Raw genomic sequence first — 27,320 nt, 5'->3', positions numbered from 1 at the left:
GCTACCAGAGCACACAGTGATATTCTGTAAAGACTGATATACAGGGAGGAGCCTGAGAGATAAGAGAAGGCCCAGATTATCAACAAGTGATATTCTTGTTATCATTCGTTACTTTTCTTAGATAGTGCTCCAACCAATCAGCTAATTTTTCAAACACACGATAGGAGCTGATTGGTTGGAGCACCATATAAAATTAGTAAGGAGTGGTAACAAGAATATCACTCGTTGATAAATCTAGGCCAAAGTACCAAACAATTTGCTTCTGTCATTTTTCTAGCACAGGTTGTAAATTGATGTCTAGAGCTTTGAGTCTCCGGCTGTGGCCTCCTTCCTTCAGCGCTCCCAGAAATCCCTACTGGTCCAGTGTGCCGACATAGTAGCGGCGTCCAGCATAGAGCCACAGAGCCTTGGCAGACGACCACTAGCTCCGCACACTGGCAATGTATGGATCCCCGGTAGTTACACCTTTGTGTCCGTTAATGGGCTCAGCCTCCTTGCTGGTGGTGCAGGTTCCCGAAAACTTTTCCCATTGTGGATTATGGAAGAAGTGACCAGTAGGGTTCTTACGGGTCTATTTTACTAAGCCTTGGATGGAGAAAAAGTAAACGGTGATAAAGTACCAGCCAATCAGCTCCTAACTGTCATGTCACAGGCTGTGTTTGAAAAATTACAGTTAGGAGCTGGTTGGTTGGTACTTTATCTCCGTCCACTTTGTTTCCATCCAAGACTTAGTAAATAGACCCCAGCTAAACGTTGTCCATATCTACTATGTAGTGTATTTGCATCTGCTCATATTTATCTTGTTTTATTGTAACAATTTTAATTTCTAAAGTAATGAGATTTAGAAACAATCTTCCTCTGTCTTCAAAGCTGATACTAGTTACTACGGATATTGTAGACCTGTAAGAAAAAGGAATCGCAGAAAGTATACAGTATATGGACATAAAGAATTGCAAACAGCTGTGATCTGACTTAAAATCACAGCAGGTGAAATACTCCCGGTATCAGCACATGCAGAGAGATCAGCTGCAAGGAGGGTGTGTTATATACGTATAACAATCTCCTCACTTTCTGACCACCCAAGAAGCCCACAGTGTAGGCACTCAGACCAGGAGTACAGTATCCCAATTATACACAGACGTGAAAGGACCTTTTCTGCACTTTGCAGGTGGATAGCCTAGTACAAATAGTTATAGTCCTATTATTTATATTAAATGTGCTTCTTGTTTTTAATACAAAACACTTTTCAGTGAGAACAACAGAAGTGTTTTCTAGTTGGCACATTTAATATTTAGCTGTATAAAAAAAATAGCAAAATTGCTTTCCTGTAGAGGACACCAGACTTCAGAAATGCTCTTCCCCCTTCCACAGAGCTGATGTGTCCAGCCGGGTGCCCCCGCATGCCTCACTCATTATATGCAGGAGGAAGGGCAGAGCGACAGATCAGTCACCTGCTTTTCATCCTGCAGTCCGTGCATGAGGAGAGTGACTAACTGTGAGAGTATAGTAACCGCAGGAGAGGGGATACATTTATTTATCTTGCCTGATACCTAATTTGTGGTTTCAGTCGCCACACACTGAATACAGTGACTGCAGGAGGAAACGCAGGTGATTGGTCAGTCTGGTGGAAATTTATCAAGCCTTCTAAAAAGGACAAGTGGAGAAGTTACCCAAGAGCAACCAATCAGCTTCCAGCTATCATTTATCCAGTACATTCTAAAAGCTGATTGGTTGCTATCTCTCCCTCTGTCTTTCCACCATCTATTAGTTGACTTATGGCTCCCCGCACTGAGGTACAGGGGATGATGCTAATTTCCTGCTGTACTCTGCTGCTCTTAGCATTGTGTTGAAGAATAGTTAGGGGGGCACACCAGTTATCACAAAGGATACATGAAATACTAAATAAAGCAAAATGGTCATCAATACCGAGTGTAGCCACACAGAAATAAAACTCTACAATTTAATAACTGCACACAGGCAAAAGAAGCCGAGTTGGTACTTGTAAAATGTATATATTTAAATACAAACTTAAATATCCATAATACATCAGCATAAATCATATCTTAAAAAGTTAGAAAACTTTAAACAAAGTGCATAATTAGAATGTATAACACATATAGAAAGTTTAGAAACATTAAAGTGCATAATTAGAATATATACATACGCACACGTCTACACACACAGGCATAGAGATTCGGGTCGGGCCCGGGGGCAGGGGTGTGGCCTAATCATGGGAGGTGTGGCCATGCCCCCTTGGAGAGGGCTTTTTGCAGTGCCGCTCCCCCCCTCCCCACAGGCAGAGGAGACTGCTGCTGCTGCAGCGAGCAGTCTCCCACTACAGTGCAGCTCAGCACACGCTGCTGTATGCTGGGCTGCCTGTGAGGTAAGAGGAAGGGGACATGGCGTCAGATATGGGCCCCCGCTTGGTCCCTCCATCAAGCCCGGGGATGGGTAATTAGTACCCGCTCCCCACCCCCCTCTCGGCACCCATGCACAAACACACACACACACAGAGTGCCATTGCCATAACTAGATATTCTAGTATTGTGGGTGGTTGGTGCATAACACACAGTACCAGCCTTGGTGCACTGTCATGATCTCTGGCGAGGTAGGTGTGGGGAGGGGGGGACTGCTGTGCCGTCAGAAGAGCCATAACAAGAAGAGTGGCATAGAGTCACTGCGGCTGTCAGTCACACATTGCACATTATCATGGAGATGCGGATTACATCTATATAAAAGTCAGCACCCCCTGGTCTTTGCACTCCTCTCATAGGCACATGCCACCCCCTTCTTGTTACAGGACAAAACCTCAAAAGCAATATACAAAAGCAAACCATACAGATACGTACACAAAAAACTACAAAGATGCAAAAAACACAGGACTGGAAGAATAAAGAAACTTTGGGAATTTTCCCTTTGGCAAAAGGATGAGAGAAGAGTATCAGCTTGGTAGCCAGGGTACAGTAATAACATTGCTGGGGATGACACAGGCTCAATATAAACAAGTGTTGCCTCTTGTCTGTATATTGATGTGAAAGGAAATGGAGGAGTGGGACATATTCATCAGAGGAATGCCACCTCTTGCTGTTACATGTCACCGCATATTTTGAATATGGAATGCAGCAGTAAAAGGCTTCAGGACGGCTTATTCTCTTCTTCACATGTATTAAAATGTATTCTCAGTCCTGTATTAATTCCCAGGCTAATAATATGTTTATCTCAAGCAACACGAGAACAAATGCAGCTGGACCATTACATCTGTTTTAAGTGGGTTTTTTTACAAACAAAATGTAGTCTGAAGGTTATAATGAAGTATGTAATTACAAAGAATTATCACAGGTAATAAAATACATAGAATTAATTGGAAAAGCTATCCAGCATTTATTATTATTATTATTATTATTATTATTATTATTATTATTATTTGATATGAAATGTAATATAAAGCTTTGCATACATATTTTATTAATTACATACCTTCAATGAAGGGGAGCCTGTGATGCCTGACTGACACCATACAGTAGTTGCCCAGCAGGCATGCCAATACAGTAGCCACACAGCCTACATCACGTCACAGCATTCTGCTTGTAGTGGGAATAGCAGTATGAACTGAAGTTGTGTGAAGAACAATATACAGCCACACTGCCTTCTGTAGTATGCGCCTGACAGCTTAGCACCATGTTATGCAGTGGGTGTGATTCAGAATTGTGCGCAGCCATTTCTGTGGCTGTATTTTGCTGGTTTTAGCACTGTGTGCTCTGTAGCTGAACATACGCAGCTTTGAGCAACAACGAGCGATAAAGGGTTGAACGTATCCCAGAAGCATCTCCACTAGCGGCTGAGTTGATGTAACTGGATGGCAACTGTGCATTGTCATGTAGGATAAGTATTCTGAGGATGCGTCATGGGCATGTAGGCTACTCAGAGGTGAGCGTATCCATATAGCTGTCTCATTTCACATGGAACTCTTGCACGAAGAATAGGGATGATGCAAATGCGCGTTGTTTTTACAAGCGGGTGGATGGGGGTGGTGTGGCAGCAGCCGACTCTGAATAAAGCCGAAAATCCTCATTATTTTCCAAGCATGCAATGCGGTGGCACCTGTGGACTACTTGTGTCACAATGAGCTTTCCCATAGAAGGTTTATGAGGAACTCACTGACTGACAGAGAGGCAGGGGGTGGGAGGGCATGTAGGCATGGGAAATATGTTGGAGAGGATGCAGAAGAGGTATTGTTAGAGAGGAAACAGTGAAGGTAAATTGGAAAGAAGGCATGGGAGGAATGTTGGAGAGAGCTTAGTGAAGGTATACTGGAATGGAGACGTGCAAAGTTTGTTGGAGAGGAGACAAGAGAATTATGTTGAAGAGGAGGGATGTTAGAGAAGTGACTGAGTAGGTATGTTGTTGAGAAGGTTTAGAAGGTATGTCGGAGCAGAGGCATGTGAGGTTTTCTGGAGAGCAGGCACAGGAGGTATATTGGCAAGGAGACAGGGAGGTATGTTGAAGGGGAGGCATGGGAAGTATATTGGAGAGGACACATGGAAGATATATTGAATAGGAAGCATGTGAGGCATGTTGGAGAGGAGGCATAGGAGGTATTCTGTGTTGGATTGGACACAAGGAAAGTATAATGGAAAGAGGGCATGGAAGTTACATTGGAGAGGAGGCATGGGAGGTATACTGGAGATGAGGATTGTGCGGTAAATTGGAGACAAGGCATGGGAAGTATGTTGAAGAGGTGACAGGGAAGGTTTGTTGGTGAGGCAGTGTGGGAGGTATGTTGGAGAGTAATCAAGTGAGGTTTGTTGGCAAGGAGACATGAGGTATGTTAGTGAGGAGACAGAGAGGTAGGATGGAGGGAAGGTATGGGAGTTGTTTTGAAAAAAACACAGGGAAGGTATAATGGAATGGAGACATGGAATGTATGTTGGAAAGAAAGCAGGAGAATTGTCTTGGAGAGAAGGTGTGGTAGGGTGTTGGAGAGAAAGTGTGGGATGTATGTTGGAGAGAAGGCATGGGAAGTATGTTGGAGAAGATGTGTGGGAAGTATGTTGGAGAGTTAGAGTGGAAGGTATGTTGAAGAGGTGACAGGGAAGCTATGTTGGTGAGGATGTGTGGGAGGTATATTGGAACCAAGTGAGGTATGTTGGAGAGGAAGCAAGGGTGGTTTGTTGGAGAGGAGGCATGGGAAGTATTCTGGAGAGAAAGCAGAGGAAATATGTTGGAGAGAAGGTAGGGGTTGTATGTTGGAGAGGAGGTATGGAAGGTATTCTATATTTGAAAAGACACAAGGAAACTATGAGGGTGACTCAATAAGTAAAGTAACAAGACCTCTCACATGTGTAATATTCTCTATTACATTCTAATTTCCCACTAGGCCAGAGCAGGTAGACCACTGCTTTTCCCCATGGCCATTAGATTGTGCCTCATATTATCATAGTTATACTGTCCCAACATCAGTTGTAAGATGGTATTGCTGGCGCATACATGGTCAAACATTGAGGTGCGTAATGTTACAGCGCTACCATTGGAGGTACTGGACCACCCTCCCTACAGCTCTGACCTGGCACCAAGTGATTTCTATTGAAGAAGCACCTGTGTGGAAGGTGATTCACAACTGACAGTGAAGTTCAGCAAGCCGTCGTGTCCTGGCTTCAAGCGATTGACACTGATTTCTTCTATGCCGGGATATATGAGAGGTCTTGCTACCTTATTTATTGCACCACCCTCGTATTTTGAAAGGGAGCATGGAAGATACATTGGAGAGTAGACATGGGAATTAAATTGGAGAGGAGGCAGGGAAGCTATGTTGGAGAGGAGGCAGGTATGGTATGTTGGAGAGGAAGCAGTGAAGGTATGTTAGAGTGGAGGCAGGGGAGATATGTTGGAGAGGAGGCAAAGGAGGGAGATGTTGGAGAGGAGGCAGAGAAGAGATGTTAGAGAGGAGGCAGGGACACTATGTTGGAGAGGAGTCAGGGATGATATGTTGGAGAGGAGGCAGTCAAAGATATGTTGTTGAGGAGACATGGCTGGTATGTTGGAGAGGAGACAGGGAAGGCATTTTGGTGAGGAGTAGTGGTATACAGGAGGAATCAAGTTAGGTATGTTAAAAAGGAAGCATGTGAGGTTTGTTGGATAGGAGGCCCAATAAGTATGTTGGAGAGAAGATATGGAAGGAATTTTGGAGAGGAGGCAGGGGAGGTATGTTGGAGAGGAGGCAGGGGACATATGTTTGAGAGGAGGCAGGGGAGGTTTCTTGGAGAGTAATCAAGTGAGTTATGTTGGAGAGAAAGCATGTGAGGTTTTCTGGAGAGGAGGCAGGGGAGGTATGTTGCTGAGGAGATTGGGTATGTATGTTGGAGAGGAGGCAGGTAAGGTATTTTGGAGAGGAGACAGGTATGCTATGTTGGAGAGGAGACATGAAGATATTTTGGAGAGGAGGGAGAGGAGCGATGTTGGAGAGGAACCAGAGGAGTGATGTTGGAGAGGATGCAGAGAAAGGATGTTAGAGAGAAGGCAGGGATGCTATGTTGGAGAGGAGGCAGATATGATATATTGGAGAGGAGGCAGGTATGGTATGTTGGAGAGGAGACAGTGAAGGTACTGTATCTTAAAGAGGAGGCAGGGGAGATATCTTGGAGAGGAGGCAGAGGAGGCATGTGGGAGAGGAGGCAGAGAAGGGATGTTGGAGAGGAGGCAGGGAAACTATGTTGGAGAGGAGACAGTGAAGGTTTGTTGGTGAGGAGGCAGTGAAGGTATGGTAGAGAGGAGGCAGGAGAGGTATGTTGGAGATGAGACAGTGAAGATATATTGGAGAGGGCTCAGTGAAGGTATGTTAGAGAGGAGGCAGGGTAGCTATGTTAGAGAGGAGGCTGGAAAGGTATGTTGAAGAGTAGGAAGAGTAGGGATGTTGGAGAGGAGGCAGAGAAGGTTTACTGGGGAGTAGGAAGAGTAGGGATATTGGAGAGGAGGCAGGGAAGGTATGTTGGAGAGAAGGCTGGGAAGTTATGCTGGAAAGGAGGCAGGGGAGGTATATTGAAGAGAAGATAGGTAAGGTATGTTGGAGAGGAGGTATAGGGATGGTGGAGAGTAGGCAGGAAAGCTATGTTGGAAAGGAGGCAGGGATGCTATGTTGGAGAAGATGCTGGGAAGGTATGTTGGAGAGGAGAAAGAGGAGGGATGTTGGAGAGGAGGCAGGGATGCTATGTTGGAGAGGAGGCAGGGAATGTATGCTGGTGAGGATCCAGAGAAGTTTTGCTGGACATGAGGCAGGGGAGGTATGTTAGAAAGACTGCCAGGAAAGTATGTTAAAAAGAAGACAGAGGAGACCTCCCCTTGAATTCAACCACTATTAAACCCTTGAATTCAACCACTATTAATGGATTTCTTCCATCATGGTAATAATGAATCTACCCACATCCTAAATCAATAACTTCAGTAAATAAAATTTTCAATGGATGTTATCACAATATTTTTTACAATTGCAAAACATATTAAATATATAAAAATTCTAAAAATGAAAGTCAATTAATTTAAACATCTCTGAACTATCTGCTAATTATACTGCTTATACCTAGCACAAGTCTATTACTACATATAAGAGGGTAATATACACACATTAATGGTAATCTCCCTTTCCTTGATTGAATATTACAGGAAAATTATTACATAATAAATTGCCTGATCATTGTCAGAATTAAAATGTTAGAGCTGGGGTTTTCTGTAGCTATATACAGAAACAGAACTTATAAATGTATTGAATTATGCGTACTGACATAATAATGAATAAAAGGGCACTACCATAATTTTACTAAATAATATTTTGTCTAACTAGGGTCCGAGAACCTTTTCATTGCCATTCTGTATATCCTGTTTTTTCATATTTCCACAGAGATACATAGTACAGCATGTAACCAATCAGATTCTCAAATTCCACAGCAGTTCAGAGCATTTCGGGGGATGGATTTACTGACCTTGTCTACAGCAGAGAGTATATTAGGAGATAAGTGATATACTAGTGGGGACAGGGCTAGTATCTCAATGTGAGGAGGGGAATGGAGACAAGTGTGATACTACAGCCTATAAGTTAGGAAGAGAAAGGAGCAGGGTCCCCCTAAAGCACAGAACACTTGAATTGAGTGTACTGATTATGTGGAAATTAGTGACCTTGCAACTTGTGTGTCTCAGTAGGTAAGGGTATAACTGTTTAATTATATAAGACCCTCAATAGTAGAGCAGTAATGTCAGGCTGCTGTCAAACGGATATATGAGGTCAAATGGGGCCAAAACATCCAAGTCTTTTAAATTAGTGCTAAGTTATATTTTGTATATTTATTGTGTATACGCACACCCAAATTTACAGAGCTTTTCAGATTTGTAGACTTTGTCCTCTTTTTCAAATTTGTAGCAAATATCATCATGTTCATTTTGGCAAAAACATGATTCTGCCTTTCTTTTAACTATCTTTAGAATGATAATGAATTCAGCTGAAACACCATATACATCTTGACAAGATGGCTTAAAATGACCACTTTTGCTATAACAATCAGATACAATGATAATAATGTATAGAAAAATAAATTAAATAAAATTTATACTGGTATAAAAAAAAGAAATATAGAGTGATATTTACATGTGTTGTATCAATCTCTTCTGAAACCTGAACTCACAATCAACTGATCAATTACTGACATTTTAATGTTCACACACAAAAAAAAAGTTTGACAAGGTAAAACATACCATTTTAAATGAATGTTTTAGTCATTTATTCATGCCTTCTTTCCTCTGCAATTTAACTATTTTTTCAATGTGCTTGTTTTAATTGATGACACATATTTAAAAGTTATTGTTCATGAAAAAATTCAATTTAATTAAACACAATGCAAATCAATCAATTAATAAACTAAATGTATTTGGTAATAATACATTTTTACAAATAAATTATTCATAATATTAATCAGTGTAAACATCTGTGAATATTATGTTAAAACAAAACATTTTAGGAAGATTTTTCAGCATTCTTCAGAAAAAGATATATGTAAAGTCACAAAAGTCTCTTCCTACACACTTTTCAAATGCCTCCTTAAAATCTTATTAATAGGACAGAGTAACTTACACTTTTGCAAATTAAACCTGGCACACTATTGAAATGTTAAAAAGTTAGCCAATTTATCAATATTAACAAGTAATTTAGTGAATTAAATGACAGATTAAAAATTGTTTTTAGGAAGTGTAAAATTATTTAATATACTAGTAAATAAAGGAAATAAAAAATATAACTTGTTTTGAATGCAATTAAAGAATATTTGGACAAACTCATATTATTACTTTTATATATTTGTGACTAATGATCACATGAGTACCTTAGTAAATTGTGCACTGGAGACAATGATAGAACAGGGTGAGTATGTAGAGAGTGCAGGGCCCTCCTAAAATGTTTTGGGAACAATATCAACATCACTAAAAAGTCCACCCTATATCTAACCTAGAACCACCACCATGAATTTAAATTTCAACATTTCTATTTCTGTTTTACTTCAAATTCATTTCTGCTTCATTTATATTTTAAAGGAATCATGTGAGTGAGGGTAATTGGTCTTCATCCCATTAAGGACATTTATGTTCTGTCATTTTATACCAGTGGGGTACTTATAATGGGTGCAGGGTGTGCGGGGCATGCAGGTCCATGAGGGCCGAGTGCCATATGCTCTGCACTGGCCTATTTATCATTGTGGCTGCCCTTGCGGCTCAACGCCTAACTATGTTCAACTGGCGTATTATAACTATATACTGTATATATAACTGATATTTTTGGAAAGATGGTTCCGCACAGGAGCAGCAGAGGCGCCATAGCCTTTACTCACATGCGTCAAACATATCACAGAGAGATGGCATTGCCATGAACAGGTATGATGAAGGGCACTGCGATGCACACGGGCACCCTAGCCCTCAAGAGGCCCATGGTGTATGTAGTGGTTGAAGCGCCCCTACAAATGCACAATACCGCAACAATGATTCTGGCACAACTGGCCAACCAATGAAATTAATGGATATATGTACTAAGCATTGGAGAGAGATAAAGTACCATCAGCTGCTAACTGTCATATTTTTCAAAACAGCCTGTAAAGTGACAATTAGGAGCTGATTGGTTGGTACTTGATCGCTCTCCACTTTATCTCTCGCCAACGCTTAGTACATCTGCCCCTGAGTCCTTTTGCAGAAAGATAAAGCATGTGCTAACATGGGGCTGTTGCTGCTTGGATATTATATGAATCCATAGTCCTAATATGACTGTTGTTATGGTTCTCTACAGGTATCATCCTGGGATTTTCTGTCCGATCGTATAAGATGACCTTCAGGGAAATCAAGTACTTTTCCTTCCCAGGAGAATTGTTGATGAGAATGCTGCAGATGCTGGTCCTTCCGCTCATTGTGTCCAGCTTGGTTACAGGTAAGGGGAACCGTATTCCTGTTTTTAAGAACAATTCCTTCATTACTGGATCACTGAGTCCAGTCCACACAGCTCCGAATGAGTGACACCAACCTGGCTGTAGCTCCCACTCTAGGGAACAATGGCATTGGCTTTTCCCATCATAGTGTCTATATTTTAAATATTTTATACAAACATTAATATTGCTATGACTTGTATTATATGATGTATATTTTTAAGTCACTCATTGTTTGAATGAATCTTACATTATGCTAATTCACTCACTTAACCACTAATTAGAAATAAACACACGGACACCTATGTGGAATTAAAAGAGGATGCAGCGGAAATTTTTTGATCAATTTGTAATTAGAAAGATGGTGGCAGTAAAAAACCAGTGCTCCAAGGCCAACAGCCTGGCAAATAAATTTGACTAAATGAATAAGAGGCAGATCCCTGCCCGGTGCAAACTGGCCTGAGGTAGAACCATTCTCCCTTAATTGGCATAGCCTTGACCCCTCCGTAAGATGATGGCCCAGTCCCCCCTCAACGGGAATGAATAACTCGTGGCTATCAAAAAGCAAATGCTACCCAGACACTCTTACACTATAATAGGCCGCCTAGGAGCACTGCTTCCTGCCAGGCTGCACCTCCACCTGTTGGAAGGAAAAATTTAAAATTGCACAGTCCAACAACATTTCCAAGAATTGCATACAATACAGCTTAGGTGGGTGGGTTCCAGAACTTGACAAGAGGAAGATGGCTCCTCTTCCAGGCTATTTATAATGAACAGTAGGAGCCCTGCCCTCTATTTTGGCTATAGGCTATTATTGTGATGGACATATCCTCATATCTTTTAACCCCTGGTGAACTAACAATATTCCATCACTAATAGGGTGCTTATCTTACCTCAAACTTATTCAAGTATTCGGATCTATAAAACAAACATTTAAAAAATTGTGAATCTTTCCATTTATGAGTTTCTTATGCTCAAAAGGAGAAATACATGAACACATCCCACACGCTCTCAGGGTAGATCCTGGTCGGTTTGCTGGAAACTATCTTTTATAAGGGTTTAGCTGTTGTCAGCTTGAAGTCTGGTGTAACAAATGAAAGAAATGGGTGCCAGTAGTTTTAGCCATTTGCTTTACTGGGGATCTAAAATTAGAATTCCTAATGACCTCTGTAAAACTCACTATAGCACCTAGGGGATACCTAAAGCGGCTTTCCAGGGCTCATGCACATAAAACGGAATAGAACCCAAGTCATACAATAGATAATATAATAAAATATATACAGTACATGCCAGCTCTCTCGGAATGTCGAGGAGACTCCAGAATTTCATCCAGTTCTCCCAGGAGAATAAACCAGAATGTCTGGGAACTTGGTGTTGTAATTTGCAGTGAACCTTACCGTTAACCCCATGCCATATGATGTGGCATTGTGTAGAAGTGGCCGTGAATCGCATCAACATAAGCCCCCGGGGATCTACCTGCGAGGAGACATACGATGTCATAATATAAACTCATGCATGGATATGGGCATCTAAAAGGATTGGCACAGTTCGGTATAAAATATCTTATCTTGCAATAGTTTAAGGTTAGCGTTAGGATTAAAGCTGAGTTTGGACATTTTCAACATGTAGACTTTGTGTCAGTGTCGACATGTTCCAAATCTACACTGTGCTTGGTGATATTATGAATATGTCGACTTGTACTCTATCGATGTGGGATACCTTGAAACATTATGTATTCCAGAAAGTCATGGTCGATATTTTGACCATCAACATGACCAGGGGCAGATTGGGATGGAAACCCAGCCTGGGAAATTTCTGGAAGTAGTCCTAAAGGGGCCAGGTCTGTCGAGGTGGTGGGATAATCATTCCTTGTAGGGCCCAATTCTGAGTTGGATGCGGTTGTGACCTTCCTTGCATCTGAGGCTTTATGCTATTGCCGCTACAAAGCTCTTCCCTAGTGTACATCTGTGCAATATACAACTATTGAGACACTCACTTTCAGTGTCGACAGACGCTGCAGCTATCCTTTGTGTGTCTTTATACTCTATCATTGGTTGCACCATTGGAAATTGCACAAGCCCTATGCTCGAAAAGTTAAAAGCTGGCATATCAGGGGCAAACAAGCCTGTTAGTAGAAAGTGCATCAGATATTGGTTCCTGGTTTGAAAACGGAAAACAGCGCTTTCTACCAACAGGCTTATTTGCCCCTGATATGCCAAATTTTTACTTTTCTGATGTACATGTGCTTCTAACATACAGTACTACCCTGTCTGCACCCCCTATTTTATTTTGTCTTTGATATAAATATATTTCATTATTTATAGATTTTGTGTACAAAAACACAGTACACTGAACTTCTGAGTAACCCCATGGTAGCTCAGTAAGGCTGTCGGCACTAAGATGCCGGGGTCTTTACAGCTGCATACAAATTCGCAGTAGGAGACACAAGCCCAGACCCATTCTGCGCGTGTGCAAAACGGGGCTGTGAGGCCGCACGCAGACTGGCATTGACAGTCTGCTGCCATCTGTGGGCGGGGAAGGGGCGGCGATGCCCTCCATTTCCAGAAACAGGGGTGTATCGCCGCTGTTGCGGGGGAGGGAAGAAGCCAGCATCTCCACCTCTTCTCCTAGACTGCGGCAGATGGCTGTAGGACCCCATGGGTCACTGCAACGGCCGATGGTACGCAGATTAAGCAATGCTGCGTTGGACAACGCAGCTCAGTTAAGTAATGCACAGGAGGCGTGATGCCTCCTGCTGCTGTACCATTTCTAGACCATTTAAAGATTGCAATTAAACAACTGCCTGCGTGCAGCTTTGCAATTACGATCCTTACAGAATCAGGCCCCCTGTCTGTTAATCACTCTGCCTCTAAGTCCTCACTATGATCACCATCGGTAATCTAAGTTGGTGCATGCGGAGTCCAAAAAAAAACGCTCAACTGGGCAAAGCTTGGCAATGCATCTGCCTCTGAATTAGACCTTTTTTTCCAAGCGGTTGTGTTAATTTTGTGCCCGCTAAGCTCCTGGGTCCCATTATCACCCCTTACTATGCACAGCACCCTCTATAATACCACACAGTATACACAGCACCCCTCAATAGTACCTTTCATCTTACAGTGCCCTCCACCATAACACCCCTCAGTACACACAGCAGCCATATTACATTTCATTATGCACAGGCTCCCCTCCCCCATATTACCCCCAGTACACAGCAGCCATATTACATTTCATTATGCACAGGCTCCCCTCCCCCATATTACCCCCAGTACACAGCAGCCATATCACATTACATCATGCACAGGCTCCCCTCCCCCTTATTACCCCCAGTACACTACACCCATATCACATTGCATTATACACAGGCTCTCCTCCCCCATATTACCCCCAGTACACTACACCCATATCATATTACATCATGCACAGGCTCCCCTCCCCCATATTACCCCTAAGTACACTGCACCCACATCACATTGCATTATACACAGGCTCCCCTCCCCCATATTACCCCCAGTACACACAGCACCCATATAACATTGCATTATACACAGGCCCCCTCCCCCATATTACCCCCAGTACACAGCACCCATATCACATTGCATTATACACAGGCCCCCTCCCCCATATTACACCAAGTACACTGCACCCATATCACACTGCATTATGCACAGGCCCCTTCCCCATATTACACCAAGTACACACTGCACCCATATCACACTGCATTATACACAGACCCCCTCCCCCATATTCAGGGCCGGTGCAAGGTTTCTTGGCACCCTAGGCATTTCTTCAGCCTTACACCCCGCCCCCCTAACCTCCACCCGCGATAGCTACACAACCCCTTATATAGTGCCCCCAGTAGTGGCCTCCCTACACAATGCCCCCAGTAGTGGTCCCCCCATGCAGTTCCCCCAATATAGTGCCCCTTATACAGTGCCCTCAGTAGTGCCCCTTATACAGTGCCCCCAGTAGTGGCCCACCTATGCAGTGCCCCTAATATAGTGCTCCCCGTAGGAACCCTCCGTATGCAGTGCCTCCAGTAGTGGTCACACCAGTGCAGTGCCCCCAGTAGTAGTAGTTCCCCCAGCAGTGTCCCTAGTAGCAGCCCCCCCCAGCAGTGCCCCCAGCAGTAATCCCCCCCTATGTAGTGCCCCCAGTAGTAGTCCTCCCAGCAGTGCCCCTAGTAGTAGTCCCCCCCAGAGTGCCCCAGCAGTAATCCCCCCCATGTAGTGCTCCCAGTAGTAGTGCCCCCAGTAGCAGTCTCCCCCCAGCAATAGTCCCCCCAGCAGTACCCCTAGTAGTAATCCCCCTCTATGCAGTGTCCCCCAGTAGTGGTCCCACCAGTGTGCAGTGCCCCCAGTAGTACCCCCAGCAGTGTCCCTAGTAGTACCCCCAGCAGTGCCCCTAGTATTAATACCCCTCTATGCAGTGTCCCTCAGTAGTGGGCCCACCAGTGTGCAGTGCCCCCAGTAGTACCTCCAGCAGTGCCCCTAGTAGTACCCCCAGTAGTAATCCCCCTCTATGCAGTGTCTCCCAGTAGTGGTCCCACCAGTGTGCAGTGCCCCCAGTAGTACCCCCAGCAGTACCCCTAGTAGTGCCCCCTGTAGTAATCCCCCTCTATGCAGTGTCCCCCAGTAGTGGTCCCACTAGTGTGCAGTGCCCCCAGTAGTAGTCCCCCCAGCAGTGCCCCCAGCAGTCTCCCCACCCCCCGGCCAGACACACACGAGAAAAAAAAAACCTCCACTTACCTTAATCCATGCTCCGGCATCTGCTCCTCTGTCTGGCATCCTCCCGGGCCGGCCCGCTCTGCATGATGGGAGAGACATCATGACGTCTCTCCCATCACCCATTGTGGGAGCCGGAACATGGAGCTCATGAGTCACCTCCATCCCGGCTCCGGCAGTGGGCGCAGCAGCCAATGAGCGTCTGTCTGACTCTCATCGGCTGCTAAAACAAACACATAGCTGCCGGCGCTGGCGGCTGTGTGTTTGTTATAGAAGTAGTGTAGTGCGGACTGCACTTATACACACTACCGCCCTGCAGTGGCCGGTGCTCTTAGGCAGCTGCCTAAGTTTGCCTAGTGGTTGCGCCGGCCCTGCCCATATTGCACCAAGTACACACAGATCCCATATCACACTGCATTATACACAGGCCCCCTCCCCCATATTACCCCCAGTACACACAGCACTCATATTACTTTGCATTATACACAAGACACTGCCACATATTACCCCCAGTCACACAGCATCCCCATATTACATTTCATTATGCACAGGCCCCCCTCCCCCATATTACCCCCAGTACCGCAGTACACACAGCTCTCATATTACTTTGCATTATACACAAGACCCTGCCACATATTATCCCCAGTCACACAGCACCCCCATATTACATTTCATTATGCACAGGCCCCCCTCCCCCATATTACCCCCAGTAAACATAGCATCCCCATATTACATTTCATTATGCACAGGCCCCCCTCCTCCATATAACCCCAGTACACATAGCATCCCCATATTACATTTCGTTATGCACAGGCCCCCTTCCCCCATATTACCCCAGTACACATAGCATCCCCATATTACATTTCTTTATGCACAGGCTCCCCTCCCCCATATTACCCCCAGTACAAATAGCACCCCCATTTACATTTCATTATGCACAGGCCCCCCTCCTCCATATTACCCCCAGTACACACAGCATCCCCATATTACATTTCATTATGCACAGGTCCCCCTCCTCCATATTACTCCCAGTACACATAGCACCCCCATATTACATTTCGTTATGCACAGGCTCCCTCCTCCATATTATCCCCAGTACACACAGCATCCCCATATTACATTTCGTTATGCACAGGCCCCCTCCTCCATATTACCCCCAGTACACACAGCATCCCCATATTACATTTCATAATGCACAGGCCCCCCTTCTCCTTATTACCCCCAGTAAACACAGCCCCCACCTTGCTTTCTTGTTTCTTCCTGTGAAGAGCAGGGAGCCGGCCCCAGAGGCAGCACTTGCAGACAGTCCAGACTCCAGTGACAGACGAGCAGCAGGCAGAGGGCTCAGGCTGATACACACAGACAGCCCAATCTGAGCATGGTAGGAGGAGCCAGCCACTATGAAACAATGGCCGACCCCTGTCTGCCAGGTCATTTGTATTAGTGTACATACTGCGGTGCAGCTGTTAGCAGAGTGGCTGCACCTCCGGTTATTCCCCCTGCAATGAGAAGCTCTGAACGCTGGCCCAACAGAGCTGTGCACCAATTGCAGCAGTACATCGGCCCGAAGGGGGTGGGGGTGGAGGAGAGGACGGCCCAGCCAAGCGGGAAATGTCCCAACTTCCCAGCGGCTCAATCCACCCCTGAACATGACACAATGAACCCAGTCTCCCAGTTTGAAGGAGGCAAAGTCAAGATTCCAGGGCACAATCTAAAACTTAAGAAACATTTAAACAGAAAGCCGAGGGGCCACTCACCACCAGGGCCGTTTCTAGGGGCAGGCTGACCCTTGCAATCGCACGGGGCGCGCCGCCTCCGACCTCTGCAGCAGAAACAGCCTGTTAACTGCGTGCGCCCGCTGAGATTCAGTTACCAGCGGGCGCCCGGCAGAGCAGAGCAGCCGGAGAGACGGAACCTCCGACTTCCGGCTCCCGGCTCCCCCAGTGTGCACTATTGGAGGACATCATGACGTCTTTCCCATAGTGCAGAGGAGCAGTCGAGCGGAACGGACGCCGGAGCGGGGCTGAAGGTAAGTATTAGTGGTTTTTTTTTTATGTGCAGGCAGCCTGGACAATACTCTGGAGGCACTTCTGCTGGGGGAGACACCACTACTGGGGGCACCAGGGCACTACTACTGGGGACATTACTCGGGGGGCACTTCTACTGGGGGCATTGCTTAGGAGGTGCCACTACTGGGGGCATTACTCAGGGCCCAGGGGCACTACTACTGGGGGCACTACTACTTGCGGCTTTACTACTTTGGGTACTACTACAAAGGGAGCATTACTATTGGGGGCACTAATAGAGGGGGCATTAATATTTTGGGCAATACAACTGGGGACACTACTACTGGGGCACTACAACAGGGACCATTACTATTGGGGGCATGACTACAGGGGGCACTACTAATGGTGGCTTGGCATAGGCGGCACCACTCCTGGGGGCACTACTACTGGGTGCACTGCATAAAGGGCACCACTACTGTGGACTCTGCATAAGTTGCACTACCACTGTGGGCACTGCATAAGGGGCATAAATACAGGGGACACTGCATATGGGGACAACTACAGGGGGCACTGCATAATGGACACTTTTGCCTGAGAGCCAGTGGAGGGGGGGAGCCTAAGACCTATCAGGATGGAATGGCAAGGGAGGGGGCTGGAATGAAGTGTGTATTATGTGAATCTTGTTTTTTCAATGTGTTTTATGTGGTTCTGGATTTAATAATGTATTTGAGGTGGATGTGGTTTTAAAACGTAGTTTATGTGCCTCTGGCTTTTCCAATATATTATGTGGAAGTGGTTTGTTGCAGTGTATTTTATGTGGATCTGGCTTGTATTTTCAATGTGCTGGATTCGCTCCCAACGCACTAAAAACGAGTGTGATGCAAGGTCATACTTCTGCAAATGTCACACCAAAGGCATGCACACAGAAATTCGGCGTGGGCTTGTGACAGCTAGGCCACACCCCATTTTTTGAGCGCGCGCCTATGGCGCGCGCATGCTGTCTGTCTTTTATTTAGCTGCATATATTTTTCAGCGCTTTGCCTCTGACAGGTCTGCCACCCCTGGGCTCAGTAGTCACAGTGGCTGACATTCTGTGGTCTTTTGAGGTCACACTCCCTTACTGTGATACCACACCCCCTCACGATGAGGCCACACCCACTCCACAATATTACTGTTTCGAGGGGGGGGCGCATTTTGACTGCTCGCACTGGGAGCCTCAAACCCTAGAAACTGCCCTGCTCACCACCAAGGTCAGACTAGCACACGCACCTGTAGGATTTCTGCTGGGGTTACGAATGCTTAATTTAGGTACAATGTAAAGAAAAACTGCTGCAATAATAATAAAACTAAACATTTCTGTAGTTAAATTGTCTCATAAACGTATGATTGAGTGAGATTAATAGTGTATTTAAAAGGCTAAAATGTTTGTTTTTCACACTATAAAACAACATTTTACTTTCAGCAAAGTTAGCTGTATCCACCACACAGTGTATGTTTCAGGTATGTCCAGGATTGCAGTACGTATGCAGCAAGATAAATTTGACCAGTTCTTGCGGTATGAAGTCGGGAAGCCGGCAGACCTAATCACGACAGCCGACTTCCCGACTGTCATATCCCGGCAAGGGTCTAAAGATAGGCGTCGATATGCCGATGTCAGTCATTAGACATACGCCGAGCGCAGATAGCCGCGTGGGTGGGGGGTTAGGTTTAGTGTTCCCGGGGGGGACTTAGGGTTAGGCACCCCCCCGGGAGGTTAGGTTTAGGCTAGGGGAAGGGGGGGTTAGCGTTAGGTTCCCGTGGGGGACTTAGGGTTAGGCACCTAGAGGGTGGATTAGGGTTAGGCACTTGGGAGGAAGGTTAGGGTTAGGCACCCCTAAGGGAGGGTTAGGGTTAGGGGGTAGAAATAGGTTAGTATGTATTTACCTTTGACGATCAGGATTTCCTCCTCTGCCGGGATGCCGCTGTCAGGATTCCAACCGCCTGGCATGGGTCCGGCGCTAAATCATACCGATTCCATTCTTGCTGCATCCACCATTTAGACTGCAACTAAAATGCTACAATTTTACATACTGACGGTTACCTAGTGTGTGTGAGCCCGGCTTAGACTACATACTGTAAACTTTCAATTATACAATGACAGTCAGTATAACACATGCCCACGTTTGATGGTGGGCTGCCACTACATCATAAAATCAATCTTGTGTAGGGGCTACTGACAGGACTAGAGGACACAGACAAGACCAAGACCCAGACTCACTGACAGGACACACAGAGACACAAGCAGGACTGAGTGACAGGCACACTGACAGTGCTAAAAGACAGTCTCACATATCAGAGAGACAGATACACAGGACAAAAAGAGACACATGCAGGACCGAGGGACAGACACACTGACAGTGCTAGAAGACAGGAACACATTACATACAGACACACTGGCAGTGCTCACCCTCCTTCCCCTTGTGGATCAGGCATCTACAGACTCCCCTTCAGGGACGTAATTAAGGTGGTGCGGCCGGTACGCCCACACAGAGCGCACATGCCCTGTGGGCAGAACCGTCCGCTTCCACCCACGATCACCCCTTTACTACAGCGGCCAGTAACTGTGTGCTCGGCTCCGGGCACACCGCTAGTATCACACAAACACACATAACAGTGAGCAGCGCTGCAGCTGCCCATCCGCCCCCTGAGCTCTGCACCTCCCCCGTCTGCAATAGTGGCTTCAAAGACTAGGAGAGACGTCATGACGTGATGTCTCTCCCAGTCCAGTCCCAGAGTTCCCAGCACCAAGGAGCCGTTACTTCGGTGCTGGGCTGCAGCACAGCCTGAGCCCAGTCAGTGCAGACAGAGAAGGAGGCACAGGCGTGGACGGAGACTGCGGCTGCCCCCGGCTCCCACAGTGATGCAGGTAAGTGCTGAGAGACCAGGAGAGGGGGAACTTTGTACTGTTGGCATAATGTGTAATAGATTGGGGGGGGATTGTACTGTTTGGCATAAAGTGGGAAGGGGGGTTGTACTGTGTGGCATAATGTGTAATGGGGAGGGGGGTGTACTGTGTGGCATAATGTGTAATGGGGAGGGGGTTGTACTGTGTGGCATAATGTGTAATGGAGGAGAGGGGGTTGTACTGTGTGGAATAACGTGTATTGGAGGAGAGGGAGCTTGTACTGTGTGGAATAACGTGTAAGGGGGAAGTTGTACTGTGTGGCATAATGTGTAATGGGGTACAGGGGGATTTGTACTGTGTGGTGTAATGGGGTGAATTTGTACTGTGGGCATAATGTATAACAGGGAATTTGTACTGTGGGCATAATGTGTAAGGGGCATTACTACTGTGTAGGGGCACCACTACAATTTAGAGTAATATATATAAGGGACACTACTACAGGTATGCAGTTTAACTTAAATAAGGGGCACTACTGTGTGGTGTAAAGTGAATTGGGGGTACTATAGTGTGGCCACACCCTTTCCCTATGAGACCATACCCTTTTATTTTCCCGCGCACCTGCAGCGTGCACTGTCCCTGTTTATGATGGGGGGGCACCAAAATCTCTAGTTTCGGCTCTGCTCCCCTTCTCCCTGAGCTGTGTGCTGGGAGCTTCATGATGACATAGAGTAGACACCCAGCACACTATTGCTTTATTCTGCCTCTTCCTGAGCTAGTCCTCTCTGTTCTGCCCACAGGGTGAGAGCAGTGTGTTATTTGGTCAATATTACTGTGATTGGCTGTATATTACATTTTATCAATATCTAGGGTTGGGGTACATAGGACTGTAAATTGGTGGCCTGAAGATTTCATTAACATTAGCTAAAACAAAATTTTCTAAAAGCCAACCCATCAACTACACATAGTGGAATCAATTTACAATGTGTTAAATCAAGGTGTACTGCAGTGCGCATCCAGTGTGCTTTGTAAATGAGGTCCTGTGGAGGAAGCTAGTTTGTGAGCTAAACCCTTATGCAGCCTATCACTTCATTAGAACTTAGTGACATCACTGAGCTTTTAAGAACTTTGAGTCGCCTCATGGTGATCACTGGTTCCTATTAGGGGTGTGCACCGGCCACTTTTCGTGTTTTGTGTTTTGGTTTTGGATCTGGATCTTTCTTCGTGTTTTGGATCTGGATTGGTTTTGCCAAAACCACCCTTCCGTGTTTTGGGTTCTGGGTTTTGTGTTTTGGATCTGTATTTTTTTTTAAAAAAGCATAAAAACAGCTAAAATCACAGAATTTGTTGGTTTCTCTGCTCCTATGCTATTATTAACCTCAATAACCTTAATTTCCACTAATTTCCAGTCTATTCTGAACACCTCACACCTCACAATAGTGTTTTTATGTCCAAAAGGTTGCACCGAGGTAGCTGGATGACTATGCTAAGCGACACGAGTGGGCGGCACAAACACGTGACCCATCTAGGAGTGACACTGCAGTGGCAGACAGGATGGCAGTTAGAAAAACTAGGCCCCAAACTGTACATAATGCAAAGAAAAAAAAGAAGTGCAAGATGGAATTGTCCTTGGGCCCTCCCACCCACCCTTATGTTGTATAAACAGGACATGCACACTTTAACAAATCAATCATTTCAGCGCCAGGGTCTGCCACACAACTGTGGCTGAAATGATTGGTTCGTTTGGGCCCCCACAAAACAAGCTGGCAATTAATGTGTCCCTGCACAAACTGGCTCTACGGAGGCAAGGTGTCATCCTCATCCTCCTCATCCACCGATTCCTCACCCTCTTCAGTGTGTACATCCTCATCCTCACAAAGTATTAACTCGTCCCCACTTGAATCCACCACCACAGGTCCCTCTGTACCTTCTGGAGGCTGGTCTCCCTGGAAGAGCTGATAATTCATTTTGATGAACATCATCTTCTCCACATTCTGTGGAAGCAACCTCCTACGCCTTTCGCTGACAAGGTTCCCGGCTGCACTAAACACTCTTTCGGAGTACACACTGGAGGGGGGGCAACTCAGGTAAAATAGAGCCAGCTTGTACAGGGGCCTCCAAATTGCCTCTTTTTCCTGCCAGTACAGGTATGGACTGTCTGACATGCCTACTTGGATGCTGTCACCGATGTAATCCTCCAACATTCTGTCAATGGTGACAGTATCATATGCAGTGACAGTAGACATGTCAGAAATTGTTGCCAGGTCCTTCAGTCCGGACCAGATGTCCAAACTTGGTCCTGCCTGCCCTGCACCACCGCCAGCGGGTTGCTTAGGATACCTAAGTTTTTTCCTGGCAGCCCCAGTTGCGGGAGAAAATGAAGAAGGAGCCGTTGACGTGTCACGTTCCGCTTCAGCTGACAGTGTGTTCACCAGCAGGTCTTTGCACCTCTGCAGGCTTGTGTCGGCCGGAAAGAGAGACACCACATAGGCTTTAAACCTAGGATCAAACACGGTGGCTAAAATGTAGTGGTCTGATTTCAACAGATTGACCACCCTGGAATCCTGGCAAAGCGAATGAAGGGCTTCATCCACAAGTCCCACATGCCGAGCGGAATCGCTCCATCTTAGCTCCTCCTTCACTTTCTCCAGCTGCTTCTGCAAAAGCCTGATGAGGGGAATGACCTGACTCAAGCTGGCTGTGTCTGAACTGACTTCACGTGTGGCAAGTTCGAAGGGCTGGAGAACCTTGCACAACACGGAAATCATTCTCCACTGCGCTTGAGTCAGGTGCATACCCCCTCCTTTGCCTATGTCATAGGTGGATGTATAGGCTTGTATGGCCTTTTGCTGCTCCTCCATCCTCTGAAGCATATAGAGGGTTGAGTTCCACCGCGTCACAACCTCTTGCTTCAGGTGATGGCGGGGCAGGTTCAAGAGTGTTTGCTGGCGCTCCAGTCTTCGGCACGCAGTCGCTGAATGGCGAAAGTGGCCAGAAATTTTTCGGGCCACCCAAAGCGTCTCCTGCACGCCCCTGTCGCTTTTCAGAAAATTCTGCACCACCAAGTTTATTGTGTGAGCAAAACATGGGACGTGCTGGAATTTACCCAGATGTAATGCCCGCACAATATTGGTGGCGTTGTCAGATATCACAAATCCCCAGGAGAGTCTAAGTGGGGTAAGCCACTGGGCGATGATTTCCCTCAGTTTCTCTAAGAGGTTGTCGGCGGTGTGCCTCTTACTGAAACCGGTGATACACAGCGTAGCCTGCCTTGTAACGAGCTGGCATTTCTGAGATGCTGCTACTGGTGACGCTGCTGCTGTTGCTGCGTAAGGTGATACATCTACCCAGTGGGCTGTCACAGTCATATAGTCCTTAGTCTGCCCTGTTCCACTTGTCCACATGTCCGTGGTTAAGTGGACATTGTGTACAACGGCATTTTTCAGGACACTGAGGACACTTTTTCTGACGTTTCTGTACAGTCTCGGTATCGCCTGCCTAGTGAAGTGGAATCTAGACGGGATTTGGAACCGGGGACACACTACCTCCATCAATTGTCTAAATCCCACTGCACTAATGGCGGATACCGGACGCACGTCTAACACCAACATAGCAGTCAAGGCCTCAGTTATACGTTTTGATTCAGGATGACTGCTGTCGTACTTCATCCTCCTCGCTAAGGACTGTTGGAGGGTCAATTGTTTAGTAAAAGTAGTGGTGTTCCTACTTCCTCTCTGGGATGATGAACGACTCCCAGCAGCAGCAACAACAGCAGCGGCAGCAGTAGGCGTAGCAATGCAGGATCCTCCAGAGAAATCCCGGATAGGAGAGTCAGTCATGCCAGTGACATGGCCTGCAGGACTACTTCCGATCCTGACTAAGGAGGAAATTGACGAGGAGGGAGTTGACGGTGTGGTTTGCAGGCGCTTGGATACAACAGGACAACGGGATTTAGGTGTCCCTGGACTGCTTACGGTCTTAGCCAAAGTTTCTGAACTTGACAGTAACTTTTTATGAACGCGCTGCAGGTGCCGTATAAGGGAGGATGTTCCTAGGTGGTTGACGTCCCTACCCCTACTTATTTCACCTTTACATATGGTACATATGGCAAGACAGTTGTTGTCCGGATTTGGATAGAAATATTGCCAGACCAAAGAGGTGGAATGTTTGGTCTTCTGCCCAGGCATGACCGTGATGGGCTTTTTCATCCCACGGACAACAACTGTCTCCCCCGGAGCCTGATTTAAACAAACCACATCACCATCAGAATCCTCCTCGCCAACTTCCTCCTCAGCGCCAGCTACACCAGTATCCTCATCCTGTTGTACTTCAACAGTGACATCTTCAATTTGCATATCAGCAAGTGGACTGTGGGTGCTCCTTTCAGCACTTGCAGGGGGCGTGCAAATGGTGCAAAGAGCCACCTCTTCCCGTCCAGTGCTGGGAAGGTCAGGCATCGCAACCACCACCACACTTGGACTCTCCTTGGGGATTTGTGATATCTTCTTAGAAAGCACAGTTCTTCGCTGTGCTTTTGCCAGCTTAACTCTTTTGATTTTTTTAGTGGGAGGAGGGCTTCCATCGTCATGTGAAGCTGAACCACTAGTCATGAACATACTAGGGATCGACCTTAGCCGTTCCTTGCCACTCCGTGTCGTAAATGGCATATTGGCAAGTTTACGTTTCTCTTCAGCTGATTTAAATGTCTTTTTCAAGGTCATTTTCCTGAACTTTGCCATTTGGGATTGTATGTGCCCTCTACTATGACATTGGGCATCGGCCTTGGCAGACGACGTTGATGGCATGTTATCGTCTATGTCATAACTAGTGGCAGCAGCTTCAGCACTAGGAGGAAGTGGTTCTTGATCTTTCTCTATTTTATTTTTATCGGAGAAAGTTTGGTCCTCCATTTATGTTATATCGATTTGATATATACGTGCGGCTAAACACAGAAAATAATTTTTTTTATGGTTTGGACTGGAGTGTACTTTGTGGGTTACAGCACCCTTTAACGGTCAAGCCAGCCGGCCCTTTACTTATGACACAGGCGCACTCTTGGCACTACTTTGTTGATGCACGTGCGGCTACTGCGCACACAATTCACAAACACAGAAAATAATTTTTTTTTGGTTTGGACTGGAGTGTACTTTCGGGGGTTACAGCACCCTTAACGGTCAAGCCAGCCGGCCCTTTACTTATGACACAGGCGCACGCTTGGCACTACTTTGTTGATGCACGTGCGGCTACTGCGCACACAATTCACAAACAGAAAATAATATTTTTTTTGGTTTGGACTGGAGTGTACTTTCGGGGGTTACAGCACCCTTAATGGTCAAGCCAGCCGGCCCTTTACTTATGACACAGGCGCACGCTTGGCACTACTTTGTTGATGCACGTGCGGCTACTGCGCACACAATTCACAAACACAGAAAATAATTTTTTTTTTGGTTTGGACTGGAGTGTACTTTGGGGGTTACAGCACCCTTTAACGGTCAAGCCAGCCGGCCCTTTACTTATGACACAGGCGCACACTTGGCACTACTTTGTTGATGCACGTGCGGCTACTGCGCACACAATTCACAAACACAGAAAATAATATTTTTTTTGGTTTGGACTGGAGTGTACTTTGGGGGTTACAGCACCCTTTAACGGTCAAGCCAGCCGGCCCTTTACTTATGACACAGGCGCACGCTTGGCACTACTTTGTTGATGCACGTGCGGCTACTGCGCACACAATTCACAAACACAGAAAATAATTTTTTTTTCGGTTTGGACTGGAGTGTACTTTCGGGGGTTACAGCACCCTTTAACGGTCAAGCCAGCCGGCCCTTTACTTATGACACAGGCGCACGCTTGGCACTACTTTGTTGATGCACGTGCGGCTACTGCGCACACAATTCACAAACACAGAAAATAATTTTTTTTTTGGTTTGGACTGGAGTGTACTTTGGGGGTTACAGCACCCTTTAACGGTCAAGCCAGCCGGCCCTTTACTTATGACACAGGCGCACGCTTGGCACTACTTTGTTGATGCACGTGCGGCTACTGCGCACACAATTCACAAACACAGAAAATAATATTTTTTTTGGTTTGGACTGGAGTGTACTTTGGGGGTTACAGCACCCTTTAACGGTCAAGCCAGCCGGCCCTTTACTTATGACACAGGCGCACGCTTGGCACTACTTTGTTGATGCACGTGCGGCTACTGCGCACACAATTCACAAACACAGAAAATAATTTTTTTTTGGTTTGGACTGGAGTGTACTTTCGGGGGTTACAGCACCCTTTAACGGTCAAGCCAGCCGGTCCTTTACTTATGACACAGGCGCACGCTTGGCACTACTTTGTTGATGCACGTGCGGCTACTGCGCACACAATTCACAAACACAGAAAATAATTTTTTTTTGGTTTGGACTGGAGTGTACTTTCGGGGGTTACAGCACCCTTTAACGGTCAAGCCAGCCGGCCCTTTACTTATGACACAGGCGCACGCTTGGCACTACTTTGTTGATGCACGTGCGGCTACTGCGCACACAATTCACAAACACAGAAAATAATATTTTTTTTGGTTTGGACTGGAGTGTACTTTGGGGGTTACAGCACCCTTTAACGGTCAAGCCAGCCGGCCCTTTACTTATGACACAGGCGCACGCTTGGTACTACTTTGTTGATGCACGTGCGGCTACTGCGCACACAATTCACAAACACAGAAAATAATTTTTTTTTGGTTTGGACTGGAGTGTACTTTCGGGGGTTACAGCACCCTTTAACGGTCAAGCCAGCCGGCCCTTTACTTATGACACAGGCGCACGCTTGGCACTACTTTGTTGATGCACGTGCGGCTACTGCGCACACAATTCACAAACACAGAAAATAATTTTTTTTTGGTTTGGACTGGAGTGTACTTTCGGGGGTTACAGCACCCTTTAACGGTCAAGCCAGCCGGCCCTTTACTTATGACACAGGCGCACGCTTGGCACTACTTTGTTGATGCACGTGCGGCTACTGCGCACACAATTCACAAACACAGAAAAGAATTTTTTTTTTGGTTTGGACTGGAGTGTACTTTGGGGGTTACAGCACCCTTTAACGGTCAAGCCAGCCGGCCCTTTACTTATGACACAGGCGCACGCTTGGCACTACTTTGTTGATGCACGTGCGGCTACTGCGCACACAATTCACAAACACAGAAAATAATATTTTTTTTGGTTTGGACTGGAGTGTACTTTGGGGGTTACAGCACCCTTTAACGGTCAAGCCAGCCGGC

At 46.1% G+C, this 27,320-nt stretch overlaps 1 protein-coding gene across 1 annotated transcript in view; it reads left to right on the top strand.

The window, feature by feature from the left end:
• The window catches only part of SLC1A3 (solute carrier family 1 member 3), a 128,782-nt gene that overhangs the window by 5,928 nt on the left and 95,534 nt on the right, over positions 1-27,320 (top strand). The window contains exon 3 of the mRNA XM_088462231.1: positions 10,313-10,450. Within this exon, the coding sequence (XP_088318357.1) occupies positions 10,313-10,450 (138 nt within the window). The remainder of the gene's footprint in view (positions 1-10,312; positions 10,451-27,320) is intronic.

This window comes from Taudactylus pleione, unplaced genomic scaffold (genome assembly GCF_031769625.1).
Source record: "Taudactylus pleione unplaced genomic scaffold, aTauple2 ptg001165l, whole genome shotgun sequence".
NCBI classification, from domain to species: Eukaryota; Metazoa; Chordata; class Amphibia; order Anura; family Myobatrachidae; genus Taudactylus; species Taudactylus pleione.
Note: the sequence above shows the minus strand (reverse complement) of the source record. Positions and strands in the feature narration are given on the sequence as shown.